A 21373-nucleotide genomic window follows, 5' to 3' on the forward strand; every position below is an offset into this window, starting at 1 on the left:
CTGATAGTATATCCTGCATCAGGATTGGCTAGAATTTTCTCTTGCGAACAATTCTAGCGTAAGAGCTGCATATTTTTTTTTAATTTGGGCCCTACATGGTTATACCCCCATCCGCTATATTCTGAAAGAAACAATATTAGAGTCAGTGTCAAATGTTTACGGACTACGGGACCTGAGAAAAGACAGGGGCCGAAATCAGAAAGCTACTCCTTAGTGGGCGTATTTTGCTATCGGCTAGTCATCTTCGCTAACGATATGTCCAGCGTCAGGACTGGCTTGAATTTGCTCTTAAGAACAATTCTAGCTTAAGAGCTTTTTGTCAATACGGTCCCTGAATATTTATGCAACCCGGGTATTCAGCCCCACATTGCAAGCCTCACCCGCCGTAGTTGCTCAGTGGCTATGGTGTTGGGCTGCTGAGCACGAGTTCGCGGGATCGAATCCCGGCCACGGCGGCCGGATTTCGATGGTGGCAAAAACACCCGTGTACTTAGATTTAGGTGCACGTTAAATATTCCCAGGTGGTCAAAATTTCGCGAGTCCTCCACTACGGCGTGCCTCATAATCAGAAAGTGGTTTTGGCACGTAAAACCCCATAATTGAATTTTTTAATTGCAAGCCTGCACCCTAAATAGCCCGTATGTAGGGTGTTCCATCTATCGTGCGCTATCATCATCATCATCATGATAATTTATTTACCGTTAAGGTACCCTAGTAGGGCATTACACAGGGGGGGGGGGGGGCAACCATCCGTAATAAACAAAGGTCATTTCTACAATGAAAACATATCCTCTCTAATTCAAAGAAATTCACGGCGCAACCTAGACCAGGACAAAGAACACAAACACAGGATGGGCGCCAAACTTCCAACTGAGTTTAATCAGAACGAGAAATCTCTTATGCCCAGAATGATGACCCAGCGACTAGCTCAAACCAAGGTTCTGCTCGACCATGACTCTCTCTTTAAAGCGAAGCTTTCTGTGTGGATGAAACCAACTGTATGTATGTTAGAAACTTCCTGCGGGATCTTCCAGTTTATTTTCTCGCTTTAATAATATAGAAATTTAGGTACAATTAACAAGAAAAAAACATTTAATTAACTTTATGACCAAAATATTAATTCAAGGTTTGTAGCGCTCATTTGAAAACATAATTTTAAGTCGGTTGCGTTGCGTTATCGTTCGCGTAGCCTACTCTCGTGCTTAAAACAAAGCGGCCAGAGCTACGCAGATGGTTAAACGTCGCAAGCAACAGAAAGTTATGTTATCAAATGAGCTCTACAAACCTTGCGTTGGCACTCTTGCCATAAACTTAAGAATAAAATGTTTGTTAATTAATTTATACTAATTACGTTATTAATAATAGCATCGAATATACTGGAGGCTCTCCTCCAAGAGGTTGCTAACAAGATACAGTAAACTTTATCCGCGCTGAATGCATCGCTTTTAATTTTTCCAAACTGGTCCATGTTCGGTACACTTGATACATGCGAATAACATTGTGTCACGGTTTTGCTATCTCCGGTCACAAACTGCTCGGAAAGTGACTGCTTTCACGGATCCTGCAAACCGTAATGTTTTGACGCCGACTGTGATTGATGTATGCTTACTTTAACATAGCAATCTACTGTTCATCTGCTGCTGCGCCAAAATTTGTAATTGAAGCGCCAAGGTTGACGTTTATTTTTCTTTGCGCTCATGACAGTTCCGGTTTGTTGGAAGAATGTCTCGTGCTTCGCTGTAACATTCCATGGGAAAAAAGAAAAGTCGCAGGGAAATTAATGTTACAGCCCGTGTGTGTTCTCTGCATCTTTGTCCTGAAACGAAAACAGCAAAATGTCTTTTTTTCTCTCTCTCTCTCTCGATGACGTTGCATGCTGAGAGACATGGCAGATGACGGAATTTTCAGAGCTGCTGAGAAAAAAAGATAACAACAGATCATTTTGTCAGTGACAAGTCAAGAATGCAGCGGCTGTAAGTTCCCTTCAAAGGGAACGCGTGGCGAGTGAATGACCTCGTCCTAGTTTTCTCTCTCTCTCTCTCTTCATCCTGATCCTTTGTATCCATGCCCTTGCGTTCGACTTGCTTGTCATGACACTCATAATCTTGCTGAGGAAGCTTTTTGTTTGTCCACCACCACTCTGATAACCCGTGTGATACCCGTGCCTGTGAAGGGATCAGGTGGGTCTTTCGCGGTGCACCTTGTCGGGGATGATGCCTGTCCCCCACCATTTTTGGATCTGTCTCTCCTGTCACCCCCTTCTTCGCTAGCCACTATATAGGCGATTAGCGCCAGTGAACGTTCTTTCTGGACTATTCAGACTCACTTGTTCACGTTGGTGCCTACTCGCTTTCGGTGCTCTTGGTGCAATTCTGACACAACAGTCACGAGAATGGATGGGAATTTAAAGAATGTCTTTACAAAATGTCGCCCTTATAATTTAACGTAAATATTCAAATCTCAAAGAGCAGTCACGTAGTTCTGGCGTGTTTTTTTGCGTGACATTGACGTATCTCTTTCACTGTGTTCAATGTTCCCGCTGTGAGTGTGTCTCTCTAAGTTCTGCCTCTCAGAACACGTTTCATGCGGGATTACGTCGTGGGAACCTGGCACACTAAAAGCGTGCAGATGAATTGTTCCGCGCATTTCCGTATTGATAACGACAAATTCACAATTGCAGTCATCGAAATTAAAGAAAAGGAAACTCCCGTGGCAACAGGACCATGCTTCGCTTCCTGGCTGTGTCCCTGCTTGTGCTCTTCTACTCTGTGCCATTGCAGTGCGCTACAAGTACAACGTAAGCAATACGTATTTTCATTACCCCCTTGTTCAAATAATAGTCTAGACACAACCATGAGGAGCAGATTATAACCATGAGGCATAGTGAAAACGAAATGTGGTTTTAAAACATTATTGTAAATTTTTAATGAAAATTAAATTTACAATAAAGCTCGTAACTGTCAATAAAAAAGAAAACAAGTACGTGGAAGAAAAGTCAGCTTTGCCTCCGGTGGAAGCCGCATCCATATCCTCCATATAGGCGCTGCCCTTGCGCTACCAATCTGTGTAAGTTCACTACCTGCAAAGATGCGCAGGTCTCCAAAAAAATTCGTCCACGGACAACATTCTTACCTCGAGCACATAGTGCCTGCTAATCAGACGCAACTAGGGTAACGCAGTGTTGCCGCACACTCCTCGGAGGCCACGAACGAGTTTGCTGCTGCATTATACGCCAGGAATCGGAGACAGTTCACAGCGTGTCAGAAGTATTTAACACTGGGTCACCTATCGCTCTCAATGCGTCGCGCATATTGGACGGTTTTTTTTTTGTACATCTTTTGAGTCCTTCACATCCGGATAAATTTCCGCAGCTGCTGTACTGAATATTTAAGTGGCTTTAACAACAATACATTGCCCGTCACTTTGTGCTTAGTACACGCACGTTGCCATTGATGGCTCGAGCTTCTTTAAAGTAAATACCCTGTATGAGAACTGAAAAGAAGAGAACATGTGGCGTAATAATGACTGTGCTCTCGAGACAATTCAAGCATCACTTAAAGGTCGCGCTCCTTGAATCGTAATGCATGCTGCATGCGCAAATTGTCTGCGGACGAAACACGGCGATGTGAGAGCGTGGGCCACCGTACATTTTCCCGGTTTTTTCGTGATGCTCTTTGACACATTGCTTTCTCTCGTGAGAGATTCGAGGTAGGGTATGCTAACCACTACCTCCCAAATGTCGCACACTCTTCACCGCTCCTTGCATGTATATAGCAAAGGACACGCCTATGGATAAATTAGTTCAGTTCGTCGACTATACGAATACGATTCGACCTCGATTCGTTCGAACACAAGTCGCGATCTTTAGGAACACGGCTACCGCATCGAGCACTTTAGGAATACAGACGGTTGATTCGTCTGACACCGCAAGCAAATTCGGCAGCGGGGCAGTGGGAAGAATACAGTGTCTGTCCCGAAAGTAAGGATACAAGTCGCGGCGTTACGCGCACGTGCGCTTGATCCGGAAAACGGCGGTGGGTGAAGGTGTGGGAACCTTCAGTTTCACTATGCGACGAGCTCAATTGGCTTCGCACAGGAGAAGCGAGTGGATGTGCTGTTTCGGCTCTGCGTTACGGCAACAATGGAGCGTACGTCGGAACAGCGCTACACGCGGTGAAGTTTTTCGTTAAGCTGAGCAAGTCCCCTGACCGTGTTCCATGACTGCAAGGGAATCGTCCAAAAGGAATTTGCTCCCTCCGGGGCGACTGTAAATGCAAGTTTCTACGTGGAAAAGTTCTTCACAGACGGAGACAACGCGTCTTGCGTATGTGTAGAGAGATCGCAGCATCGTGGGTTCTGCACCACGACAACGCTCCATCGCACACGTCGCTCGCTGTCAGGGAGTTCTCATTTTTTTTTTTTGACCGAACAAGACAAACCCGCTGCTCCAGCCACAATACAGCCCCAACCTATCTCCTTGGGATTTCTTCCTGTTTCCGAGGATGAAACGCGCGTTGAAAGGACACCGATACGACACCGTGGAAGACGTCCAAAGGGCCGTAACAAAGGGGCTCGCCGATATTCCAGAAAAAAAGACTTCCAAGCCATCTACAAACAGCGGGAAGCTTGCTGGGCTCGCTGTGTCGATGTCCAAGGTTCTTGCTTTGAAGAACACTAGGTGTGCTGAAAGATTTTGTCAAATAAAGTGTGCTTTCTATAATGTCTCCTTATTTTCTGGACAGAACCTGTAGCTTTGAAGAAAATTAGACAGTTAGAGAATACCCCTGAAAGAGAGCACATAGGTTAAGTGCCTGTAGTAGAAAACTCGCGTAGCCTTACGTCAATGGCATGAGGAATCACAGTGAATAGCTAGCTAATTAACAAACCTTTATTAATGAACGTTAAGTAACCACTTTAGAGAACATGCACGTGCTCATTCATCAATTGAAGCCGATGATTTCTCAAGGCAAGTTTACTTAGAATGAATCTTGAAACTAGCACCAGTTTTGAAATGAGCGCTGTAAAACTTGCGACAAAATGCATTGTTGCTCCACCTATCTTTTTTTTAACGAAACGCCTTCTTAAATAGTGCCGCACAAGTTTAACTGAAGCTCCAGTGTATTTCGCCGCACAATTTGAGAACGGCCTATCTACAAACTGGCATCTGCCTCAGAATATCTAGTAAGTGCATGTATACCTAGCGACCTCACTGATACCATCTTTCACATTGCAGTTTTCACCGTGCAAATATTATTTAAAAGAGAATAAGTGAGTTTTCGTTAATGTCTTACTTGTATTTCTATTTCTCGTTGAAGTAATGCCCCCTTTATTCGAGTATTCTACCTGACGGAACAGATGGGATTGTAAAGGACACACGTAATTGTGAGAGACACGCAATGAGACGGTACCGAGCCGATACATTTATGGGAATAGCAATAAACAGCCACGCACTGATGCTGATTCAATAAGTAAGCGACAGCACAAGCTTCTAAAGCGCTCAAGTTAATGTGGACGGTTCGCAATCATTAGGAAAATCCTAGCTCATTTGTCTATCTTTCGTTCATCGTTCTGAGCAGCTCTCAGGCCTGCGAAGCAAAGCTCTGCACCGAGGACTGCGCAGAGCGCCACGGATACCCGACAAACGTCGCCGTGGTCGGGACATGCGAGAACGACACGTGCCGGTGCAATTTCTACAATTGTGAGTGCCCGAAGTGTTGCGCACGGTGGCCGTCGTATTGTTCTGTCGACCGTACTTCTCTTTGCAATGGTTTACCAACGCACCAAGTGGGGCTCAGATAACGACTGTTTGTCTCAGCACAGTTTGCTGCGGAGTTCTTTAGTTTGCTGCGCAATGATGCTTTCAGGTTAAGGCAAGTTCAGTGGCAACTTGCTATAGAGCAGCGCAGACCAAGGGTCGAATTAACAGAGCTTTCCATTTCATAAGAGCTGTTTACAATTGCCTGACCACATTTGCTAATTATATGCCGAATATCACAATTAGTGCTAGCGCAATAACATTTTAGCGAGTACGGCACTAGGTTTTTGGTTGCCCTCAAGCTTGCATTGTATGCCTCTGTGGCCAGGTGGCCAGCATATGGAGACATGTAAGAGACAGTTGCGTACACGATTGATAAGCCAAGTAAGATATTTTTTATCCGAAAGACGTGAAAGATTGTTCGATGTTTTTGATATGGTACATCTGCGAACTGGGGTCCACGTACGTGCCTCGTTCATACTTTCTTAAATGGTGATGATTGGCTTACTTGAACCTGGTGCAGTTAGTCACACCCACGTGAAGCCAACAGAATAAGAGGTTGTGAACAGAAGAACAGTATAGGTAGCGTGACTAACAAAAATGGAGCCCATCGGTTACCCTCCTTATAATACAGTGAGAGGTCGACGGTTCTCCACGTTCTCCTAAAATTTTGAGCAGCAGAGGCAAAAATTATTAAATAAACTTGAGGAGATTCCCGTCTCGCTCTGCGTTGGCAGACATCCTCAATGGCCAAGAGCCGTCTTACCTGCGCCTGAGCTGCTGCTGTTTTCTGTTCGGCAGCATCCCTGCACAAGGCGCACATTGAGCAACGTCCGTTCTAAGAAAAATAAAGAACCGACGGCTACAATCGCTAAACACGTGACGCACAATTAAAAAACTGCATATCCAACGCATATACCGGATTCTATGTGAAGCGAAGCTTATGAACATTGTGCATAGGTTTATCGGTGTTCGTGCTTTTGTTGTTGCACATGCAAATGAAATTAATGCACAAGTTGTCTGGGAATAACCTGTTATGTTTTTCATTGATGAGTCGTTGTGCAGGCGTTTAATTTACGTATTGCTGCTGAAAGAGAACACATGTCGTTGTCATTTCATAACGCGACACATTGCACGTCGTTGTAATGAGGTCTTTCAAAAGGTCGCGACGCCGATACCTATATACTAGGAGAGGAAACGACGAAGAACGCGGAACTACTGGGTAAAGGAAAATAAAGCAGCGCTTTAGTACATTTAATGTCTTCATAGCCCCTGTGTCACGGTGGTACATTCATTCTGGGGGACTGTCCAAGAATGAGCCCACACCTGCAGTGGCACATACCCGGTTGCACATACCTAGTTGCCCAATTTGCCTACTCGGCAAGGCAGCAGCCAACACATAACCGGTGGCCCAAATTCTTATTTGAATGAAACAAACTGTATATAAATGGAAATAAAAGTGGATGAAAAAGAACAACTGGCCGCAGATGAGGTACGAACCCACGTATTCGCATTACGCGTGCGATGCTCTTGCCCATTGAGCTACCTAAGTGACACCTGCGGGAGGGAGATAGGATGTTCTACATCCACTGCCATGGCTGTGGCGCAGGCTAACCCTCGCAAGGGTCAGCTCTAGGAGACAGACATATAACCATAGAAAATGGACGGGAAAACCGCGCCGTGGTCGCTCCATTGGTAACCATCATCCACCATCCGTTGTCGCTCCATTGCACACAACCTCCGCTAGCGTGTATGCTTCACGTGTTGATCCCAGTGCCGCAGGTGGTTCTGATGATTCGAGATAGCTGGCTCGGCGCCTTCGTCCGTGTGCGCAGTCGATCTCTGGAATTTCAGTGCTGTTCACAAATATACGCAGTGTTGTTCGCAATCGCGATGACCTGTCCTGTGCCTCCGATACCACATCGGCTGACATTATTGTCCTAATGGAAACATGGCTGAATGGTTCTGTTAGAAGCACGGAAATCTTCGCTGCCCAAAAGCGGTACTCCATATTTTGCTGTGATCGCGCGGTCGCACGTGGTGGCGGTGTTCTGGTCGCTGTCTCCGATAATCTCGATAGCCTTCACATTGATATTCCTACGACACTAGAGTATTTATGTGTGCAGATCACGACTGAATATCATAAACTTCTATTCTGTGCATGCTACCGTTCGCCCTCTACTGAGATTGGGTTTTCCAGCGACCTTCATGACGCGCTAAGCGCTGTGTGTGCCGAATTTCCGAATCTTCCTGTTTTTTTTATTTTTATGATTTTAATTTCCCTAATATTACCTGGTTTAGCGTTTCGTATACCACTATCAACTCTTCGTCAGATTCGTCTAATTTTGCAAATCTTTGTTCCGACGTTTGCTTAACTCAGGTAATAACGCAGCCTACGAGGGTCACATCTTCAACATCCGATCTATTAGACTTGTTGCTAACAGTCACTGATGCTGTTTCCAATATTACCTACTTATCAGGTATAAGCGATCATTCTTTATTACATATAATGTTGAACATCCCTGCTCGAACGTCGCATAACAATACAAAAGTAATATATGATTATGCTAAAGGAAATTACACTGCAATCAATAAAACACTTGATGACTTTCTTGACGAATTTATGGCAAACTTCAACGAAAGATCCGTAAATACCAATTGTCAACTTTTCAGAAATAAGCTTTGCGAATTGGTCGCCTTGTATATTCCTCGAAAGAGAGAGAGAGAGAGAGAGAGCTCTTTATTAGAAAAACAGATAATTTTTGTTGGCGCGTATATAACCGCTGACATGTTACTCTGTGTAGGGATGGGGAAGGGGATTAAAAGATTCCAGAAGAGAGTGGGAGAAAAAGAGGAGAAAAATAAATATGAAATGTCCGAGTGGACCTGATACTAATATTTACAGGTGACATGGCGGGTAAATTTAGGCTTTTGTTATGAAGGGTGCAATTTTTAAAGCTTTCCGATTAGTCCAATTTCTGATAGGTATTTGAACAATAAATCCGAAACCCGTCGCTGTTTTGAAAGGCCGGGCATTGGACCCAAGATGCTCGGTAACGTTAACGGTTCGTGGCAAATCATGTCCATTTGTTGCTCAAAAAACTGTCTCTCGTCGCTGTACGCGGGGCATTCTAGTAATATGTGCTCAATTGTCTCTAGGTTGCGACAGTTATCACAGTATGGGTTAGTGGTAAGCCCTATGCGGTACAGATAATTGTTCGTGTATGCCACGTTCAGTCGAAGATGATGGTACAACGTCTCTAAGTGTACCATCGAAAAAAAGCTTTTAACTGCCACTATCCATGGTACAACCGCCCATAAAAACGTCTGGCAAACAAAAGAAAGAGGCTTTTCCCCAAAGCTAAGCTAAGTCTTCTGGAAAGCGTGAACACTGGTCAGCACTGAAAGAAACTGTTAACAGTTACAAGAAGTATTTCAAGGAATCGAAGCACTACTACTTTAATGTGACGTTGCCAACGCTTCTAACGAGCAATCAAAAAAAAATTGGAGTAGTGTCAATAAACGAGAGCAGTCACTTATATCCCTCGTTGACCCTCAGTCAAACCCTATTTCAAGCACTGACGTCGCTGACATCCTTAACGATAACCCGCCGTGGTTGCTCAGTGGCTATGGTGTTGGGCTGCTGAGCACGAGGTCGCGGGATCGAATCCCGGCCACGGCGGCCGCATTTCGATGGGGGCGAAATGCGAAAACACCCGTGTGCTTAGATTTAGGTGCGCGTTAAAGAACCCCAGGTGGTCAAAATTTCCGGAGTCCTCCACTACGGCGTGCCTCATAATCAGAAAGTGGTTTTGGCACGTAAAACCCCAAATATTATATTATTATTATCCTTAACGATACCTTTAGTGCAGCTTTTTCAAGTACCGTACCTGACATTACTGATGTTAGAGACTATGCATGTAACATAAGCTTTCCGTCATAAGTTATGACGGAATTATCAACATAATTCACAATTTGCAAATCTCCTCTTCTTGCGGGCCTGATAACATTAACACGAAAGTCCTGAAGAATACTAAAGTATATTCCGCAATTTTTTTACTGAAGATATATGAGCAATCGCTTGAAACAGGAGATATACCGCACGAATGGAAACTGGCTAAAGTGAGTCTACTCCATAAATCTGGCGACAGGCATTCACCCTTCAATTATCGTCCCATATCATTAACTTCCATTTCCTGTAAAATCATGGAGCATATAATCTTTTATCAATTATCTGGTTTTCTTGAATCATTTTCGTTTTCCACGCCTACACAACATGGTTTCAGGAGACAGTTTTCCTGTGAAACGCAGTTATCTTTCAGAAATGAAATTTATTCCATCTTGATGAAGGTTCAGAGGTCGACGTCATCTTCTTAGATTTTTGCAGGGCTTTCGATAAAGTGTCCCACAGTCTGCTGTCGTATAAGCTTGCTCATCTTCATATCGACCGGAATGTTCTAGCATGGATTCGTTGTTCTTTATCTAATCGCTCGCAGTTTGACCACGTTAACGGTCTTCAATCATCTTCGATGCCGGTTACGTCAGGGGTACCACAAGGATCGGTACTCGGACCCTTGTTATTCCTTGTGTACATTAATGATCTGCCTAACGATATAAAATCTTCTATCAAAGTCTGCTGATGATTGCACATTATACCATGAAATTAAAAACGCTAATGATGTCCACTTATTGCAAGCAGATTTTAACTGCGTTACTGACTGGTGTACTAAATGGAGAATTGTTTTAAACGCATCAAAATGCAAATCCATGCGCTTTTCACGTCAAGGCGTCTCACCACCAGCCTCTTACAGCATCAACAATGCTTCGTTAGCCCCGGTTACCTCGTATAAATACCTCGGTGTACATCTGACATCAAATTTATCCCGGAACCAGCATATAACCTACATTACTGGAAATGCGAACCGCATGCTTGGTTACATAAAAAGAAACTTTTCTAATGCACCCATTTCACTCAAATTCCTCCTTTATAAAACACTGGTTCGTTCAAAGCTTGAATACACCGCGTTGATATGGGACCCTCAAGCTAAGTCACTTATATCTGTGTTGGAAGCTGTTCAGAACCGTGCCGCTCGTTTTATCAACTATGACTGCACATCAAGTGTCACACTAATGAAAAACACTCTGTCACTACCATTACTTTCATTGCGCGGAAAAATTTCACAACTGTCTTTTAAGATCTACAATCTGAATCCTGTTTTGAAGAACACTTTGCTCCTTCCACCCACCTATGTTTCATCGCGCATTGACCATCCACGCAAAGTAGGCGTTCCACCTTGTCACACTACCTCTCGCTCTAATTATTTCATTCCAACTACGTCATCCGAGTGGAATCACTTGTCAGCAGATGTGGCCCTTGCTGCCGATCTCGAGCATTTTAAGAAAAAGTTAAGTGTCTGCATTTCTTGTTCATGACATGTGTGCCCTTCGTTTCGTGGTCCCTCATGAACTCTGTGTTACTGATTTCTAGTTTGCCTTGTTAGTTCTTGTTTTCTTTTCTCGTTTTTTTAGCTTTCCGTGAATGTGCACAATTGCTGAAATCTGTAAAACTCAGTGCAGTGAACTATATGTAATGCTGTGACCCATGAATATATTTCCATTTCTTGTTATCTGTGTTATTGTATGTCTTGTTCCACTCCCCTCAATAATGCCCTTAAGGCCATGAGGGTATTTGAAATAAATAAATAAACAAACAAACAAATAAATAAATAAATAAAAGAACATCGCGCGTGTAATGTGAAGACGTGGGTTTGTATCCCATCTGCGACCAGTCGTTTCTTTATCTACTTTCATTTCCATTTATTTGTAATTTCTTTAATTCAAAGCGTCCAACATGTACGAAGCAAGTGGAAACTGCCGAACAACCGTCGAGCAGTATAGGAGCTATGTAAGCTGGTCACTTCATATAGTACTATCGGTATGTCCAGCATCAAGTTAGGCTTGATTTTCTCTTACGAACAATTCTAGCGTGAGGGATTTTTTGTGAATACGGGCCAAGTGCTGCTGCGGTGGGCGCAAAGCCCACAAACTCCGCATGACCTGTGTGGTGCCTGGACATAAAGTCTGAAACACATCATGTTACGTTTACTAAACAATTCGCCAGAGCGCTGCAATAGGTCTGGCTCACCAACCCTGAATCCGTATCCAACGACAATGACAACAAGCCTTGCGTTGCAGAACTGCCATCGTAAGAGCATGTGCCAGCCAATTGTGATGACGGAGATTTCAGCACCGGACTTGAGTCAGAATACTAATTAACTTTTATCCCGTAGTATGCCGTGCTCCTGCAGTGGTAATAACGGATGACAAATTCACGTGGATTTCTTTGCAACAGGGCTGTGTAGAAAGACTCAATTCTTAACGCTGTCACTCCGTATGACTCTGCGCTCCTGAGTAACTTACGTGAATCTGGGATCGTAACAGTCGGTAATAAGACGAAGTAGCGACGTGCCGCCTGAGTCATACAAACCCCACGTGCTAATAATTGACCGCGTGAGCGCGCATAAGACGCAAAACCTAGCCGTATACATGGCTGAATGGTGCATGACCTCCTCCTGTGCAGACTGCGAAGAAAAAACGTGCGCTGACATCTGCCTCAAGGACTATGGTCACAAGAAAAACTTGACGTCGTTATGCAAACGCAGGATGTGCTACTGCTACTGGCATAAGCGTAAGTAGTGTCCAATTTACATCATTTCTGTTCTCTTTCAGGCCTGATTCACACAGCCATCAAAAGCCCCGTCATGGTCAAGGCATCAGCGTCCGTCAAAAGATGGCACTTTCTTGCCCGGTTCTCCTAAAGAAAAAACAAAATGGGACGCTGGTGCCGTTGGCCGAAGCTCTTAACGGCCCTGTGTCGCAGAAAATCATCTGTCGGCGTCCGGCGTCGGGCGTCATGTGTGCGAAAGTTGCTGCAGATATTCTATACGGCACTTAAGTTCTTATATCACCAAGGTTGCTCATATCTTGCCTTACATTCTTTACAAAGTTCTTCCTCGGAATTTGGAGAGTGACAGCCCACAAACAAATGTCATGAAACAAAACACCGACAGAGCACGCCTTTTATCTTAAATCTTCTCGGGCTGAAATATTAGAAGTGCGAAACAATAACAGAAGATGTTCCCACGCAAGAGGCCACGTTTCCACCAGAAAGCTAGCCTTCGTGCCTAGCGTTCGCCGCCAGCATTTTCCGGTAAACATTACGGTTACATAAGCTGCAGTGGCCGGGAAGCGTGAGAGAGAGAGAGAGATTCAAAGTCCTTGCTGGGGTCAAGGGAGGCGGGGAACCGGGAGATCAGCCGCACTGGAGCCTCCCTTCCTCAGGCGGCGACCAGACCTTGAGTCTTGGCGGCGTCATCGCCCAGCCGGACAACCCAGATTTCATCCTCCGGGCATTCACTGAGCAGCATGGACTCCCACTGCTCGGGCGTGGTGATTCTGAATGTAGGATTGGTGATGCGTCTGATGGTGTGTGGTGCTGCGGGGCCTGCCCAGATAATGTGGTCGAGGTCTGCGCGTGGTGCATGGCATGTTTTGCAGCTCGGTGTGAAGGCATTGGGGTAGAAGTGATGTACAGGGATGGTGTAGGAAAGGTGCGTGTCTGTAAGAGTCGCCACGTGGTCAGTTGATGCTTGTTTAGAGACTTATCGGGAGGGGGGTATTTGAGGCGGTTTTTGCGGTAGTACGTGAGGATCTTGCCACAGGTGATCAATCGCTCGAACGCGTGGCTGAGAAGCAGTCAGGGATCTTTGAATACTATCGCGTTCCACTCTCAAAGGCGAAGCTCAAGCGTCCTCAAACTTTTTTTGAAGAAAAACCGTCGAGGAAACGCTGTCTCGTCAAGTACACCGGTGCCTTGGCGGTGACCGGACGGGACGTTGAACGGCTGTGTGAATTAGGGGGTCTTATACGTGTATGGATGGGAGAGCCGCTATGTACACATGTGTCCTGCTCGACAGGAAACACGTGGCATAAATCTTCGCATTCAATGCAGTAGAATATAAGCAGCCTGTACTACTGTCATTAACACTATGATGTACGCTTAAACTTTGCTCTCTCTTATGTAAATAGTCGCTTCGAATGCGTAGCGTGATTTGGTGTAGCGTTGGACACCTAAGGACCCACGCTACGTCGTTATTAGGTTTCGTGCTTGACGACTTTTTATTGTATAATTCGCATGAAATCAAGGTAAACAATATTGCTAATCTTTTCTATCCTGTATTTGGAATTACTCTCAGCGCATTTCGCATGGTCGGTGTACAGGGCAGTCCACTGTCAGGGCTATAGCGCCCCTTTACCACTTGAGCCAGCATAACGCTTATAATGCTTTAGGCAGCAGAACATTTATTCCGCTTTCTGCGGCACAACTGGCCGATATGACGCTTTGTGTGTTCACAACAGATTAGTCTGCAGAGCTTCATATCAAATATAAGTTCCTATCGGTACTGGGATACTAGTGAGGTGCTTCCTCTAGCAGTGCTTGTGTTTCAGTGAACACTTTCAAATTTTTTTAAAGGTTGTCTGTGGCCGATAGGTCAATTCTAGTCTAGAAGCGGCGGACACTACTTAAAATAATGAAATGCAAAATTGAACAATTAACAAGAATTCACTAATTAACTGTTTAGCCAATTATCTTATGACCCATATTGCAATTTACACATTCTAGCAGTGGACTTCGCAAGCCGGATCCACTTGGAACGAATTCTCAGGACGACACCAGTTTGGAGATAAATTCCCGAACTTTGCGGAGAAATACGTTGGCGTTCCAGTTACTTGTGTGCTTCAGTGCGTGAAACGACATTTTGTTAACAAATTAACTGGAACGCCGGTGCATTTCTCCGCAAAGTTCGGGAATTTATATCTCGAAACTGGTGTCATATTGAAAATTCGTTCCAAGTGGATCCGCCTTGCGAACTCCACGGCTAGAATTTGTAAATTGCAATATGGGCCATCGTGTAATTAGTTAAAACATAATTAGTGAATTTTATTAATTAGTCGACTTTGCGTGTACATTTTTTGTGCAAGTATTGTCCGCCGATTCGAGTAGACCAGCTCATGAACTAGAATTGTGATATCTGCCACAGGCAACCTTTAAATATTTTTGAAAGTGTTTGCTGAAACACGCTGTATATATATATATATATATATATATATATATATATATATATATATATATATATATATATATATATATATATATATATATATATATATATATATATATATATATATATATATATATATGCACGTTCGTCTATGTTGCGTACCAAATGAGCACGCAGCCGCAGAGATATAGGCTAGCTGCTTTAAACGCTCCCAAACAAAACTGCGTGGCTAAACACACGCGAGGAAGAGACGGTGTTGCCGTACGCCGCATGAGTTTGTAGGTTGCCAACACCGTGCGGGCACCCTGATGCGCCTTATGGGAAACGCGTAAACAGAGACACGGCCTCCGAGATTCAGCGGTGGACTTTGGAAGATGGGAATTATCCATGGGTGGTGGCGACGTATGATGAGCCGCATGCGGAAGGTGTGCTTATTGTATTGCAGCACATGGTTACTACTCTGACGTGACGTAAAGACCCGAAGGCTAACCCTTTCATTAATGCGCGCTCGTAACGTCCCGTGTTGGCCATGAGTTTCCGGCAAAGTATATAAACTGCTACTCTTTTTCTTGACTTGAGCACTAATTCGGAGTTCAGGCGAAACAATAACGAATAAACAATAAAAACACACGTAGCAAGATAATTGGTGACTTGATTAAGGCCATCCGGATGGTGTTAGTACGAACCACAAATTCTTTTCCATCACGCACATGGATGCAATCCTCGCAGCTGCTTAGAGAAGTGCAGTGCACCGACACGTACCGTTGCATAGAGCTGACCCCGATAAGGATTACTTTATTTCATTTAATTTATTTTCACCTTAAAGGCCCGGAGGCATGAAATAAGGGAGGGCTTTAATTCCTGTAACAATGTTAGAAAAAATGTACAGAACAGTAAATAAACAACAATAAACAAATACAAGCCAGGAACAATTGTGAAAAAAGGGGAACATCGTGTTAGAGTAAGGGTAGGTGTGATCGGTATTTTAAGGAAGGGGGTTATTTAACATTTCGCGGAACGTTTTACGGTCAGTGCATAACACGATATCTTCTGGGAGATGGCTCCAATGGGTTATAGCGTCGGGAAACAATGAAGTGTTCATGGCAGATGATTGGGTGCTAGTGTTTGCTATGGGACGACTGTGGCTTAAGCGAGAGGATGTACGTAAGGGTGGATTTAACAGGGAGTGCCTGGAGTTTGGATGGTAATAAAAGGTTTGAGGCAAGCAGAGACGAGAGATGATCCGGCGGGAAGCAAGTGATGGCAGTTCAAGTGTACGTTTTAGTGTGGTTATGCTGGTATCACGAGAGTAATTGGAAGTTATAAACCGAGCAGCGCGATTTTGTATTGCTTCTATGTCATAGGTTAGATAAGATTGGGAAGGGTGCCAGATAGATGAAGAATATTCTAACTGCGGACGTACAAATGTTAGATATGCTAGCATTTTTATTTCTGGTGATGCGGCTTTCAGGTTGTGTTTTACATACCCAAGGGTGCGTGAAGCATTAGAACAGATGCATGGTATCAATATGAGTTGCCCATGATAGTGTCGATGTCATGTGAACGCCGAGATATTTGTAAGACGGGGCATGATTGATAGGAGCTGAATTTATTGTGTAGGTGTGACTGGTTAAGCTGTGGTTGCGGGTCAATGACAGAGCTGACAGAGCCTGTCTCGTGACCTCTGCAGGAGGAATTATAGCACACCTTTACATGGTTACACAAGCAATGCACCCTAATCGCTTTTGTAATGAAGTGTGATTCGACAATGCGCGTAACGATTAACATTCAGGAAGGCTTAATAACACGTACTTTGTGTCTGCAATGGCTACAACCCTTAGAGATTATCCTTAAATACGTCTTAGTGATTTGTGTGTCCAGATTCAGCCTACTGGACGGAATTAACAGTTGATCTGAACTTGACATTTGACGAAGTTTGCTTTTCAAGGAACTATAGTCAGAGATGTAGCTTTGTAGCAGTACGCTACACAGTCTACTGGGTGACCAATGTTCGCTGCCAGAAGTCGCGCTTCACCTTTCGGTGGCCGCCTTTTTAACGCGGCGAGCGGATGCAGCATATTGCCGTGGAAACGACGACCAAACAAATTATAGTAAATCCTGAATAAAGGAGGCAGAGACAATTTTCTTGGCGAGAGTGCGCTGAAGATTATAAGGTCTTTATTTTTTTAAGCATCGTCTCATTTGAGGCCCCAGGTTTCACTAAAAGTGTGATAACAGCTGAATAACTAATATTTATTTCTTAACTTTTTAACTAATGTCGTTTGACGAGCATTTTGTAATTGCAAACTTGAAGTCGGTAGGTGCTCAAGGAAGGTCCACTGAATAGCGATCCTTAGGTCAGCAGCACTTACGAGATATTGCTCCCCAGTATTGAGGAGAAATACATTGGCCTTCGATTAATCAATTTACCACAAAACTTTCGCTGCGTACTGTGGGAGAAAGCTTTGTAGAGCAGAAATATCTTTCGTGACAGATATTGAGGACGATTGTCTTGAATGTGACGCTGGTATTATGTTTCCCATTTATTTATTTATTTTTTATGTTACCCTCAGGGTACAGAGTGCACTTCAGACGGTAAGGGCAATTCACAAAAATAAAGAAAGAATACAAAACACATTTCATACAAGAATATATAACAATAGAGGAAACATATTAAAAATGCTAACAATTTGCTTACAACGTTTATAATGAAACAATTGATGAACAATAATATTAGGCGGAGAACCAAAACAGGATACGACAGTCAGTTATTGGACAAAACACAAAAGTGGTAATTAGGTAATCAGCGTTGTAAGGACCTTGTTATATTGAATGGAATCAGTGATGCTTGTCAGTGATGCGGGTAGGGAATTCCATTCTTTGCAATCTCTTGGAAAATATCATTGTGCACATGTTACTGTGTTGCAATGGGGCACTGAGACCTTTTGTTGCCGATGAGAAATGAAGGGTGCTGGTTGAGTCCATCGGGGGCGAAGATTAGAGTTTAGGTAGAAAATCTTATGGAACAGACAAATGCGGGTTAGTGGATGAGGTTAAGTGTATATATGCCTGAATGCACTGACAGACTTCAATTCAGCAAATACAATGTACGACTTATAGAGTAGATAATAAACAAATACTAATTAGTAAATATTAGATAATTTTATAACATAATCGGTGAACTCCTCGCGTTTACCGATGTCTGCTAGGCCGATAATAGTTCACCGCCGAAGAAAAGACAGTTATCCCCACTGCACCACGGTATTTAAAAAAAAGAAAAAATTGTCCGCCCTTCCATACTGTGAAGAGGGGTGCAAGCGAAGCTCAGGATGCGCGGCTCTTCGTTGTCGTAACGCCTCGGCTTCGCTCTCCCTCACGGCGAGGTAGGCACGTCGACGACGAGTCCTTTCTCGAGCGAGTTTCCGGCGGCGTTCATTAAACGCCGCCTGTTCTTCGGCCGAACGCGCGACGTGCGGCCCGCTCCCGCTGCCGTTCCTCCAACGCAGCCTGCTCTTCGGCAGAACGAACCAAACGCGGCCTCCCCATCTGACTGTTGACCCTGAACTGGCGGGAAATGGCGGGCGCGAGGCGAGCGAACATGCGAACACGCCCTTTCCCTCCTCCGGAGGGAGGGAACGCGTGTGATTGGCTCGCACCTTGCGCTGCCTCTACCCCTTCATGCATATAAAACCCCGCTTTAAAGGGTGCGTATGATGGACCGATAGTGGCTGAATGGTGATCTGGCAACGCGGAGGGCTGTGGTTGCAGCCCGGCAAGCAATTTTTATTTTCGCGCGGTTTGAGTTTTTTCGTATGGCAACACCGACGCCGACACGAGTGAGGCAATACAAGCTTCCCTTGAAAAAAATGCGGCTCTTCTTTTTTGAAGGAAGTGGCAAAATATCGGCTTCGTTAAGCTTTATGGGTTGCTGTGACTTCGTTAGCGTACTGGCATGCATTTTGAAAAAAAAAATGATCTCAGAATCGTTCCGAGGCACCTTAACGTTCCTGCTATATAAAGTCTCCATAATTTCAGAAGCATAGCTGTATAGTGGACTATCCTATAGCAGGTTTCATCTAACGTTCGACACAAGATCAGCAATTTCTTACTTTATGGGAACAATGTACCGCTCAGATTTTATTCCTCTGAGTGTGTTTAAAAACACTGACTTATTTGTTCTTTACACTACAGCGCCGTAAAATATTATGGTGCAGTTTAACCCCTTTTGTTCTCATTTATTTGTTTTTTTTTCGTTTTCTGTCGGCGCTTGCAGAATGCGTGCAACCTGAATGTATGCCCTTGTGCGACGAGCGACACCCGGACAAGGAAGTCATCGACGTGTACTGCAAGAATGACCTCTGTGTCTGCAAGTGGCGCGAAGGTAATTCCAGAAAGTTCCCTGGTCGTTCTTCACCAGTGCGAAACAGCTAAAACGCCGGCGGTATCGAAAAAAAGAACAAAAGAAAATCACTCGTTTTGTGCACTGTGTGGCAGCGGTCTGAAGGGGCGATAGCACAGAAGGTCATGTAGGCACAGCCGCTGCTAACCCTACTCTGATCACCGCGTTGAATGAGTCGTTAGAGCGTAGCTCGCAAACGGGCCCCACTTGACCAGTTTTCAATGAAATGTTGCTGCCTTTCGAGAAGTCTGATTTATGTGTACTCAAATATCGCGCACGTTCGGGGCTGTTGCACAATCTTAAGCTTTAATTAAGGCTGTAGACCTGTACATACGGAGTCACGAAAGCGGTTCACGTGAATATTTCATTACATTGTGTCTGCAATGACGTCCAGTGGATATTCGCTGGATATCCAAAGCCAAGACATCGATATCTCAGCGATGTGTTGACTACCTCCAGCGGATCGTCCCTCGCACAATCGTTTGGTCGGACTTTCTATGTCCCGTGGACATTCCTTGCATGTCCGCGAGGGACATCGGGGGCGACATGCTGCGTACATTGCGCGGATATGTCGGGACCTTTTGCACAGTGTTTGCTACAAGGAATATACGTTCGCGGCACACGCTGTGTGACAGGTGCAACGGCCAGAGCATACGCACGCGCGCGGAGGTGCAGTGCACTTTTTTCTTCTAGGCGTTCCGCCTGGCAGAAGTGGCATACTGATCTAACTAAAGTTTTCAAAGTAAATTACGCGAGAAAGCACGAAATTTACGATGTTCACATGAGCGACGGATACGATAGCTTGGTAGTGTAATTTGAACTGCACTATAGAGTGTAAAAACTGGGCGAATTGGTTCACCATCGTGGTAAAAGCAGCGCAACAAATAACGGCAACACAAGGCAGAGAAGTAGATAGGACAGGCACTGGACTAACAACTGACTGGTTTATTGCACACAGGGAGGAATAAATACGAACAGTCCGTCTAATCGCGCACCCTCAGGCTACTGGTATTTGCCATATCTCTCGAGGAGGATGATTTCACAATCGTGCAGGTTGATAGATGGGGCGGAAATGCAATGGGCATGGTTCTCCTTTATGTGGAGAGCTTCAATGATTTCACGTGCTTTTTGATCCACGGGCCTGGAGAAGACGTGTGTTCTTTCAAAAAAAAAATGGTTTACAGCTACATGAACGACAATGTGCTGACAAACGTACGTGGTGAAGGTGTGCCCTTTAAATTTGAACTTATTAGAAAGCATGACTCTGTCAAGAGGAAAGTGAAACACAAAGCTTCAGGGAGGACAATTATTTACGTGTGGGCCGAAAAATGTCCCGAACATTGGCAAAGAACATTGTCATCGGCAGATGCGACATCCCTTGAGCATCCTTGGCAGGATATTCGAAATTGGACATGTGGCGGTTGCCCCATTGGTTCCCAAGCGGTGCACGGATAGATAGAGACATGATCTAGATGTCATACGGGCAAAGTGTTTTTTACTGGATTATAGCGATGTGTACACTTGCTCGCTACTTAGCAGGCAGACAAATTTTATTTCTTTGTAATTGTTTGATTTCTTGTTCTATTCTTTTCATGAAAATTTAGGGTGGACCATAAGCCCAAACTCTACCGCTAAGAGAACCTTTTTAGCTTTCTCTCAGCGCATTCACGCTCTTCGTTTCAGGGGCGACAAGAACCTTGAAGCCAGGCGCGGCTCCTGTGGGTGGCCTTGAGGTCGAGATGGAGCATCCGCTCCGCGGAAGTCACGCGATCTTCGTCGATGTGGAGAGTCGCGAGGTCAAGAAAAAGTCGGCCACATCGTGACACGCACCCAGCACGGCTTTCACTCGCGATTCCAGACTCATCCGAGTGAACCAACGTTACTTTCAATAATAATTTTAAAAAAGAGTTTTGTTTTTCGCTGCTCCTCTTACATCTCTAGAAGTTAGGTCACTCGTAACTGTGCCTTGACACAAAGACGGACCGTGCTCTGAAAACTTGCTACAAAGCTGCCATGATACGGGCCTACAGGGTGTTCAAAATTAAGCTTTACGGTTGTCTTAAAATTAGGCACTGGGAGGCACGCGAAGACCACCTG

At 44.5% G+C, this 21373-nt stretch overlaps 1 protein-coding gene across 1 annotated transcript; it reads left to right on the top strand.

Annotated features, from left to right (window-relative positions):
* Positions 1-2723: 2723 nt before the first annotated feature.
* LOC142586829 (uncharacterized) lies at positions 2724-21144 on the top strand. Its single transcript, XM_075697731.1, has 5 exons — positions 2724-2797; positions 5577-5698; positions 12336-12443; positions 19151-19258; positions 20960-21144. Exons 1-5 carry the CDS (start codon positions 2724-2726, stop codon positions 21097-21099), a joined length of 552 nt encoding a protein of 183 aa, XP_075553846.1. The 3' UTR covers positions 21100-21144.
* The last annotated feature ends 229 nt before the right edge of the window (positions 21145-21373 follow it).

This window comes from Dermacentor variabilis, chromosome 1 (assembly GCF_050947875.1).
Source record: "Dermacentor variabilis isolate Ectoservices chromosome 1, ASM5094787v1, whole genome shotgun sequence".
NCBI lineage: Eukaryota > Metazoa > Arthropoda > Arachnida > Ixodida > Ixodidae > Dermacentor > Dermacentor variabilis.

Coding starts and splice junctions, on each gene's coding strand:
- LOC142586829 (XM_075697731.1), top strand. CDS start 2,724: ATGCTTCGCTTCCTGGCTGTGTCCCTGCTTGTGCTCTTCTACTCTGTG. Junction 5,699..12,335: donor CCGGTGCAATTTCTACAATT/GTGAGTGCCCGA, acceptor CCTCCTGTGCAG/ACTGCGAAGAAAAAACGTGC. Junction 12,444..19,150: donor CTACTGCTACTGGCATAAGC/GTAAGTAGTGTC, acceptor CGGCGCTTGCAG/AATGCGTGCAACCTGAATGT.